Consider the following 10,741-nt stretch of genomic DNA (forward strand, 5'->3'; position numbering starts at 1 on the left):
CACTCTCACCACTTCTAGTCAACACAATACTGGAAAATCTAGATCAATGTTTCTCAACCTTTCTAATGCCACGACCCTTTAACACCATTCCTCATGTTGTGGTGACCCCTGAAATTATTTTCATTGCTACTTCATAACTGTAATTTTGCTACTTTTATGAATTGTAATGTAAATATTTAATATGCAGGAGACCCCCAAAGGGGTCGTGACTCACAGGTTGAGAACTGCTGGCCTAGACAGAGCAATTGGGTAAGAGAAATGAATAAAAGGCTTTCAAATTAGAAAATAAGTAGCTAAATTGTCCCTGTTTGCAGATGGCATGTTTTTATATATAGAAAATCCCACCAAGAGACACTCTTAGAACTACTGAACAAATACAATAAAGTTGCAGGATACAAAAATCAATATACAATTGCATTTCTACACACTAGCAATGAACTATCTGAAAAAGAATCAATAAGACAGTCCCATTTACAACAGGTATAAGAAATAATAAAATACCCAAAATAAATGTAACCAAAAAGGTAAAAGATTAGTGCACTGAAAATGTAAAATATTGAAGAGAGAAATTGAAGACACAAATAACTGGAAAGCTATCCAGTGTTCATTATTGGAGGAATTGATATTTTTGCAATGTCCATACTACTCAAAATAATCAACAGATTCGGTGCAATCCTTATCAAAAGCCCAATGACATTTCTCATTTTCTCATAGAAAAAGTTCCTAAAATTGTCATAGATATACAAAATACCCCAAATAGCCAAAACAACCTCAAGCAAAAAGAACAAAGCCAAAAGCAGCACACACTACCTGATTTCAAAATATACTGCAGATCTGTGCTAATCAAAACAACATGGTACTGGCATTTTAAAGAGACACATAGACCAGCTGAGTGCAGTGGCTCACACCTGTAATTCCAGCACTTGGGAGGCTGAGGTGGGCGGATTGCCTGAGCTCACAGGTTCAAGACCAGCCTGAGCAAGAGCAAGATCCCGTCTCTAAAAAATAGCCGAGTGTTGTGGTGGGCACCTGTAGTCCCAGCCAGCTAGTTGGCAGGCTGAGGCAAGAGGATCACTTAAGCCTAAGAGTTTGAGGTTGCTGTGAGCTGTGATGCCATAGCACTCTACCAAGGGTGACAAAGTGAGACTTTGTCTAAAAAAATAAAAAGACACATAGACCAATGTAACAGAATAGAAAACCCAGAAATAAATCCATACATTCGCATATAATTGATTCTCCACAAAAGTGTCAAAAACAATGTGGAAAGGGCAGTCTCTTCAACAAATGGTGATGAGAAAACTAGATAGGCATACATAAAAAGTGGGATTAGACCCTATATCTTATACCGTATCCAAAAATCAACTCAAAATGGATTAAGGACTTAAATATAATATTCAAAACTATAAAATTACGACAGGAAAACATCTATAGCATTGGTGTAGGCAGTGATTTTTTGGAAATGACCCCAAAGGGATAGGCAACAAAATAAAAAATAGGCAAATGAGTGATTACATCAATCTTAAAAGCTTCTGCACAGTAAAGGAAACAATCAACAGAGTGAATAAATAACCTATGGAATTGGAGAAAACATTTGCAAACCATGCATCTGAGAAGAGGCTAATGTAAAAAAATACTCAAGGAACCCAAATAACTCAATAGCAAGAAAATAAATTACCTGGTTGAACAAATAGAGAAAGTACCCAAGTAAGCATTTATCAAAACAAAACATACAAATGGCCAAGAACATAAAAAGCATGCTCAGCCTCACTAATAATCAGAGAAATGCAAATTAAAACCACAATGGGATATCACCTCACACCTGTTAGAATGGCCATATTATCAAAAAGATGCAAGAGAGATATTGGTGAGGATTTGGAGAAAAGAGAATCCTTACACCCTATTGAATTAGAACAGCCATTATGGAAAAAAGTAGAACTACTAAACGATTGAGCAGTCCAACTACCCTGTGTATATCCAAAGAAAACGAAGTCAGTATGTCAAAGATATATGTATCTGCACTAGTATGATTATCGCAGCACTATTCACTAAGCACCATTGTAAATAATAAATATAAAATAACTATTACAAGTATCAACTAAGAGAGTTACAAACAAATACCTGTGAGGAGATGCACAGTGAGTTGGGGTGCATCAAGGTAAGAGTTTCCTGATTTTCATTATAAGCCTTCAAGTGCTGTGATTTTAAGCTATGTGCATTATTACTTAAACTTATTAAACATAAAAAATAATAAAGGCAAATTAAAATGAAGAAATAAACCTTGACACTTATAAAGAAGATGATTACTCTTAGAACTACTTTTAAAATATTCATAACATCTTGCCTAGATTTTTGAAACAATAATTCTTAGGCTCTCTCTCTCTCTTTTATTTTCTGAATTAGAATAATGTCTTTCTCTAAGATAATATTTCATCTTTTTTACATTAGAGAAAATTCTCAACTTTTATGTACATCTTGGAAAAGTTTAGTTTCTTTTCCTTAATGGCTTTTAAATCTATGGGACTTTCCTGTCCCATAGCCACGAATTAATTTTCCCCTTGGTATTTCTCTGTAGGGTAAGTGCTATTCAATGTGGATTAAGTTTTACTCATAAACTGGTGATCTTCCCACCTTGTTCTACAGTAGGCATTAATGGCCTGACAATAATCCTACTCTCTCAGTGAGAAGTTAATCAAAACACATAGTAATCATTTCTGGAATACACAGTCAGAGCACTGATACGGGACCAAGTACTGAGTGTCATCAGAGAGAGAAAACCAAAATGCTACCTCTTTATTTTCCTGTTTATCTTACGTAACACCGAGGAAACTATTGCTTTTGCAGGTGGAAGCCACCTCTCCATTCCCTCATCTCTTCTCTATACTCGTTTCGTACACACAGTAGAGGATTTTTACTACTAGTCTACATTGCTTGCAATCTTCTCAAGTTCTCTTTGTTTTTCAGTTGGATGACTCATCTGACATCATCAACTAGAACTGAGCCTATCAAATGAGGTCTGGGCTCTCCCTCCTGCCAGGCACTGCTACCATTTCTACCACTAGGTGAAGGTTTGGGAAATGAACCAATCTGACTGCCTGCATTCTTATTCTAGGTGTTTTCAGGAAGACTGTGAGAGTAAGTCAGCTAACAGTGTTAGTATCTTTATAACTATTAACCTGATACCGAAAGAACCTCAGAATAAACTTGTGCCATATATTCTATAGGGCTCACCTCCATGTCATCCTGGTCAATACTCAAATTGTGGTTTCCTCTGTGATTAGCTGTCTTCCCCTCTCATCTTTACACTCTCCTGTGCTTTTTTTCTAGACTCATCCTAATTACTCCCCATAAATTCTCTCTCCCTTCCCTCAGGAACCCTTGTTAACTAGAAGACAAGAGATTCTGCACCACCAGCTTCTTCCCTGAATGATCTGTCCACATTCTGTCTTAACTGACATCTGATTCTTAGCTGAGACTTCCCTTCCTCTGCTTTCCTGCTTGGCAGATGCTGGTGAATTTCTGACTCCCATTTGCTAGAAATGTAGTTTATATCCTCTTTATTTTCAATACTGCTTTCAGGCCATTCCTCTTTCACTGTTTGATTTTACGTATGTCTCCTTTGAAGCTCTAGCTGTTCACTTAGGCTCTTATACAGTAGGATTTACTGATTTTGCTTTTTACTTTTTTCCTTGTTATTTTTCTTTGCACTATCCTTTTCTGTCTTCTTCTTGACATGTAAATGTTGGAGCATATCTGGGCTTGGTAGTCAGACCTCTTTTCTTTTGAATCTGTACTTACTCCTCAGGAGACCTCACTCAATCCCAGCACATTGAATAAATGGCCTGCTAGAGGCTGACAACTCCCAGATACATATCTCCAGCTTAGACCTTTCTCCTGAACTGCAGACTGATATGTATAACTGTGTACTTCTCCACTGAGATGTCCAGTGGGAAGATAATACATCCAAACACATCTCCTGATCTTTCCCCCAAACCTGCTTATCTTCAAGTCTTCCCAGCACAACTAACAACTCCACCATTCTTCCAGATGCTCAGGCAAAAGCCTGAGATCCATTCTTGATCTTCTCCTTTTCTTCCCTGCCCCCCACTCTGCTCCCAGACCACCCACCTGTAATTTATTATCAAGTCCTGATTGCTCCACATTTGCAATATACCTTCACTCTGGCTACTTTTCTCCATATCTTTAACACTAAACATACCACATCTCTCACTAGTCTCATTAGCCTAGTTTCCTGATTTTAGGCCTCTGCTTTCATGCTTATACATCTATTCTCAGCTCAACAGTAGAAAAGATCTTTTAAAATTGTAAATCAGAAAAATTCTACTTAAGATCCTTTAATGGCTTCCCACTAACCTTACATAAGTTTCCATAATCCTTACCAAGGCTTTCAAAGCCTTACAGGGTTTGGTATGGGATCTGTGATGCCTTCTCCTACGATCCATTTTAAATTTTCATTCACTCCACCCAGCCCAGAGTGACCTCCTGGATGATTCTTAAACAAGTCACTCACATTTCAACTCCAGGTACTTTGTCACTACTATTCTTTCTTTCTTTCTGAAATGTTTGTTGTTCACCCCTTTTCCTAGCCTTTCTCTTTTACTCCGGTGTCTGCTCACCCTCTCAGAGAGACCTTCCTGCCTAGCATTCAGCACGTCTCTCTGCTCCGGCCCTGCTTCAGGAATCTCCATTGTCGTTCCCACCTCCTGACGTTACATCATTGTATGCATTTCTTTGCTTCTATGCTTGTTACCTGTCCCTTTCACTGGAATTTGAGCTCCTTGAGGGAAGGGGCCATGTTTTACTGTTCGCTGCTGCAAAGAACTTGCCACATAGGAAACCCTCAGTAAATATCTAATGAGTGAGTGATTCACACTGTCTCCCTTGCTTCTCTGTTCAGCATAGCTCCCATCACCTATATCACTGCAGTCCCCAGTCACTTCTGTCCAAGGGCTCTACTGCTCTCTGAAGCAATTCCACATGTGTTGATGGACTGGTGATGTTTGTGAGTATATACTTTGGAATGCTGCTGGTCCTTCAACTAGTGTGTGCAGTCCTTCTCTATGACCCTAATTTCCTACATGACCTATTTTAAATGTTTATTATTCTTTTCACCTTCCTCTTGGGGAATGTAGAAGTCACTGTATGAGATCCGCCTCAGCTTATTGTCTCCTTTCTCCCCACCAAAACATAGATAGTTTCTGACTGTCACCCATTCTTTCCTTCTCAGCTGTGATCTGGACGTGTGCAATTTACCAGTTAACGCTCCGAGTACCTCCTACCCTTTCAGGAAACTGGTACAAGTGATTACTTTTCTTCCACCTGCATTTTCTCTCCTTTCCATTGGCTTACCTGACCACTCCAAATCCAGAATGCTTCCTTTCTCTTTTGAATTCCCTTGACTTATTATTTATGCCTGAGTGTTTCTGATTTGTGCTTTTTTATATTTTAATTCTTTTATTTTAATTAATATTCCTCACTAGAGTATATTTCCTGAGAGCAGAGTCTCTGATTCAGTGGTAAAATACATGTAACAAAAAAACTTGCCATCTTTTTATTTGCAAAACTGGAGTTCTGGACCCAGTAAACAATTCCCCATTCCTCTCTGCCTCAGGCCTTAGCAACCACCATTTTACTTTCTGTTTCTATGAATTTGCAACTCTAGGTACCTCCTAGAAGTGGAATCACATAGCTTTTGTCCTTTTGTGACTGGCTTATTTCATTTAGCATAATGTCCTCAAGGTTCACCCATGTTGTAGCATGAGTCAGAATTTCCTTCCTGTTTAAGATTGAATAGTATTTCATTGTATGTATAGACCACATTTTGTTTGTTGATTCTACTCTCAGTGGACACTTGGGTTATTTCCCCCATTTGGCTGTTATGAGTAATACTGCTATGAACATGGGAGTAAAAATATCTCTCTGAGACTCTGCTGTCAATTGAGGAGTGATAGACTCAGAAGTAGAAACACTGGATTATATGCTAATTCTATTTCCAATTGTTTGAAGAATGATCATGCCATTTTCCATAGTGGCTATACTATTTTTACATTACCAATAATGTGCAAGGATTTTAGTGTTTTCATATCCTCACCAACACTTGACATTTTCTGAGTTTTTTTGATAGTAAACCATTTTAATGGATGTGCAGTGGTGTCTCACTGTGATTTTGATTTGCATTTCTCTAATGACTAATAATGCTGGGGCATCTTTTCATGTACTTATTGGTCATTTATATATCTTCTTTGGAGAAATGTCTATTCAAGTCCTTGGCTCATTTTTTAATTTGTTTTTTTTTTCTGTGTTGTTAATTGTATTCATCTTTGAATTCCATATAGCATAAACTTCATTGCTTTGCCCCACTTCTGGAGACAGGGGTTAAGGAAATATAGGTGCCTATACAGGGATTGACACAGAGGCACTGGACCAGGTATTCATACACTGTGAGGTCCTAGTTGTGTTTCAGGTAAATTTGGTGTCCAAACTAAGCCTTTAATTAGAGACAATTTACAGGAAGGTCGTCTCAGGAATACTCTTGAGTTGGACATGCATTTGTCTATAAAAGATTTTATTGCCTCATCCAAAAACTCACATGAAATGGCTTTTTGGAAAGAAAGGTGTTCTTATCCTGGAGTCAGACTGTCAGACTGCTTGGGGAATTTGGAGGAGTTGAGTTCAGCTTTTTAATGTGGAAACAACCCCAGGCAGAACTATAGAGAGATGTTCTCTATGTAGCAGAGATTAAGACTCAGGATGAAGAAACCAGAAATCATATTGAGCATTTTTAATGAGAGATATTTTTTCATTCGGTAAACATCCACCATGTGCCTATGAGCCAGAAATTTGGCTAAGAAGGTAGGAATAGAATGACAATTCAATCAAAGTTGTGTCAACCTAGTCTGCATGGAACAAGGAGAAGTACTGGAAAACTGGATGCAGAAATGGGAAATACGTGCATGAAGTATTTATCTCTGTCTTCTGCATCTGTCTTCTCAACTCTATGGCTTTTGCTTTGATTTCCTTCTTTGACAATTTAGGAAAAATATATAGTGACTGATTAAAATGTTTCATCTTGGAAGTGATGAGAAAAATGAAAAGGTAATCTTTCTTTGTTACTTAAAAACTCTGTGATTAAATCAACTGCTGCTTCTACCCAGTTACAGAACACAAAGTGCCTTTGGAGCTGAAGAAAGTGTTTGTTGTTCAGAGACTTGGTCGTAACAAGCTTCTGAAATGACTAAATGAAATAACATATGTGAAACCTTCTAGCAAAGTCAGGGGAGTGGGTTTTTTCTTTCCTTTTTTCCTTTTCTTTATTTCCTTTTTTTGTTGTTTTTTGTTCTTTTAGTCTACCCATGGAAAAGAGATTACTAAGCAAATTAATAAGTAAGCAGGCAAACAAGTAAAACACTCTTTTATTTAATAGCAAAGACATTTAGCAGCAGGACTCTATTCACACAATGAATTTGCTAATTATAAATGAGTCCCATGTAGTATTTAAAGCATTTACAAGGTTCTTAGAAGCTTTCAATTTCTGTCTCCCTTCCACTTGTAGCAATGTGACTGTAATCCTCAAAGAGAAAGAGCGATATTGCTTTTAAAATGCCCTATTCGTCAGACTGGTCATTTATTTAAGCAAACATCCCCATAACCTGTTGCACTTGCTGATGACAAACAGAGGCCGGCATAGGCAGGCAAACAAGAGAACACAGCATTCAAAGCCTGTCTGTATGGACTCAGTTCCTGCAACTCTGCCATATACACTATGACCAAACTTTGGTAAACTTCTTGTCATTCCTCAAAAAAGCAGAGCCCTTGGCCTGTGCACGGCCCTTTGCTGCACCTTTGTCTGATGAGACAGCTTCTACTCATCTTCTAGGACCCAGACTGCAAACCTCATTGCCTCTCTGAGCCACCTTTTCCAACACCTGCAGATACTTTGTCCCTCCATCAGCCGAACTTTTATAGCACTTTGCTCAGTCCTGTTAGGACTCTGATCACGTTATATGATGATGATGTGCTCGTGAGGCTCTCTCCCGCACTGGACTGTGAGCTCCTGGAAGACAGGGACTGATGCTGACTCATGTTTTAACCTTTCTACTCATCTGGCATAGTTCTTGGCCCAGCACACATTCAGTAAATATTGGGCAAAAGTTATTATTAGGATCAGGAAGGGAAATGGCAGTGAGGTATAAAAGACAAGAGATAAAAAAGGATGGGGCTTCTGAAGTAAAGAAGAAAAAGCTATGTAAGAGCTTAGGAGTAAGGGGTCAGTGAGAGAAGGTGGGAATGGAGAAAGGCAGGGAAGAAACAGGTAGGAAGTGGCAGGGTAACACCTAGGTGCTGGGAAGCAAAATAATATGAAAGATGGGCACATGAGGCGGCTGAAATTAGGGCATGTCTCAAGCTCATCTGTACCTACTTTTCCATTCAGTCCAAGAGAAGTAGAAGGCAGCAAAGGCCAGAGTGAGGAGTGAAGCCATAAACAGTCTGCAGACCGTGAGCAGAGCTGCTGCCTTTGGCCGGAGTCTGGGTCTGGGCTGCTCCCTTGGCCTCCCCTGTTCCTCAGCCTCTCTATTCTGATCCACAATTGATCCCGAGCACTGTCTCCTCTCCTGTCTTCTGCATGAAAAAAGTCCCCGTAAGGCTCCTTGTACAGCCCAGGAGAGGTATAAGAGAGAGCAGCCGGGCACATGTGGCTGTGCTAGCTCCCCACCAGGTGTTTGGGTTGTTTTCCTCTGAAAAAATAAGACAGTATCATAGTAACCCTCCAGATGTCTCTGCCTTTGCTGGGTCGGAGGGCTCATATGCATAGCCCTGTAGGGGGCTGTAGAAATCTTGGTGTGCCCCTGAGCTTGCTGAACATGGTCACAGTGCATGAAGGGTGGGGTGCTGTTGTGGTGACGCATGTGTCTTTAAGACGAAATGACTTTTCAGACTCACCAAGCTCTCTTCCTCACAGGAGGTGTGCCACTTGATGGTCGCGGCCTTTTGGAGTTATTTCTCGGGTAACCACCAAGTGTCTCATGCCTATAGAAAGCAGCACAGTGCAGCCCTGTATAAAAGTCGGGAGCCCGTATTGCAAGTGCAGGCTCTGCCATTTAGTGGGAGTTATTTCACCTGTCAAACGGGAGTAATCTCACGTGCCTACCTCACTGGGTTGCTGTGAGGATCCAATCACGTTATATACAAGATCCTACATGTGACAACATTCCACAGGTTATCAGTGACTTGCACTGCCATTCTCTCTTCTGATCCTCTCAGCAACCCTGCAGATTGTATTGATTCTCATTTTTGTAGATGAAGAAAAGAGGCTCAAAAAGGAAAAATGACTTAGCCAAAGCCTTATAGCTCAAAAGCCAGGGTGATACAAGTTTTCAGCTTTTGAATTCGTCTTCCTCAGACACAAACCTGGCTTCTTAGGGTTACTGGCTTCATGGCCCCCATTTCTTACCTTCTCTCCTGGCTGCTCCTCCCTGCAGCCTTTAAAAGTTCTTTGTGTAAGTAGTTAATTAGCTGTTGTTTGTTCTCCCCTCTCCCCTCTTTTTCCTGAACTCTAGAAGAAAACACCAGCAGCTCCAACAAAGAAAACCAGCACCACCTTCAACATCGTGGGGACCACCTATCCCATCAACCTGGCCAAGGATACTGAGTTCTCCACCATCTCCAAGGGCGCTACTCCCAGTGCCTCCTCAACCCCAACCATCATTGCTTCGCCCAAGGCCACCTATGTGCAGGACAGCCCAACTGAGACGAAGACCTACAACAGTGTCAGCAAGGTCGACAAAATCTCCCGCATCATCTTTCCTGTTCTCTTTGCCATATTCAATCTGGTCTATTGGGCCACCTATGTCAACCGGGAGTCAGCTATCAAGGGCATGATTCGCAAACAGTAGATAGTGGTGGCAGCACAGCAACCAGAGCACTGTATACCCCACGAAGCATCCCAACCTCCAGGCTCCCCTTCGTGTATTTCAGGATTCTTCTTTTTAACCCTCTACCAAGCTGTGATTCTCAATTCATATTTATGAATCTCAATGAAGAAAACAACCACAAAAAAATTCCTTGTCCCTTTTAACATTGCTGAGTGTACCCCCATCGTCAAACACTGCCATTTGTCCAGTTACTCATCTTAGTCTTTCAGTCTCCCCAGCTGAGGGCACTGCATGTATTTTACTGTACTCTGCTCACTGTAGAAAGAACAAGAGTTTCTACTCCCTCGGCTGTTTGAGAGGTCCAGACCGAGGAGAATTGTTGACTGGTCCAGATCAGATAATTCTGACTTACTAGGAAGCCAGGTTTGGTCCTACCTGCCGTGTGGTCCTGCCTGCCACCTCCCCTGCCTACATTAGGGCCACAGGCATAAGTATGATAGCAAAGGTGGGAGCCACTTCTGACCTCTGAACATGGCTCCTGACCCCTTTGTTAGCCTGGAGATTAGTGGAGACAATTGAGGGTCACTATGTTCTACTGTGTCTGGCCCAAATAAAGATAACTTAGGTAGGCCAACCTGGCACCAAGATGACTGGTGCCCTGCCATGTCCAGCGCCTCAGGAAAATAGTGCCGTCCTTGGTATATATCTCCTCCACGAAATTCCTCTTTCCTCAATGCCTTTGGCCTCCTTGTAGCCAGCTGGGCACTGCTTAGTTTGGACTTATTACCACCTGCAAACTCTTCAGGAAAAAAGATCAAGTCTTTTTTATTAAACTAAAAAGATACAGATAG

The 10,741-nt window shown here is 40.6% G+C and overlaps 1 protein-coding gene across 2 annotated transcripts in view; it reads left to right on the forward strand.

The window, feature by feature from the left end:
* GABRA3 (gamma-aminobutyric acid type A receptor alpha3 subunit) overlaps window positions 1-10,070 on the forward strand; it is a 232,001-nt gene extending 221,931 nt beyond the window's left edge. Inside the window, exons 8-9 of one of the 2 annotated variants that reach the window (XM_023507580.1) lie at window positions 9,082-9,100; window positions 9,603-9,911. In XM_023507580.1, coding sequence (XP_023363348.1) covers window positions 9,082-9,100; window positions 9,603-9,911 — 328 coding nt within the window. Of the gene's footprint in view, window positions 1-9,081; window positions 9,101-9,575 lie in introns of both variants that reach the window. The other variant, XM_003800932.2, reaches the window with a different exon arrangement.
* Window positions 10,071-10,741: the final 671 nt, after the last annotated feature.

The sequence above is a fragment of the Otolemur garnettii genome, unplaced genomic scaffold, assembly GCF_000181295.1.
Source record: "Otolemur garnettii isolate 467f Iridium unplaced genomic scaffold, OtoGar3 scaffold00190, whole genome shotgun sequence".
Classification (NCBI taxonomy): Eukaryota; Metazoa; Chordata; class Mammalia; order Primates; family Galagidae; genus Otolemur; species Otolemur garnettii.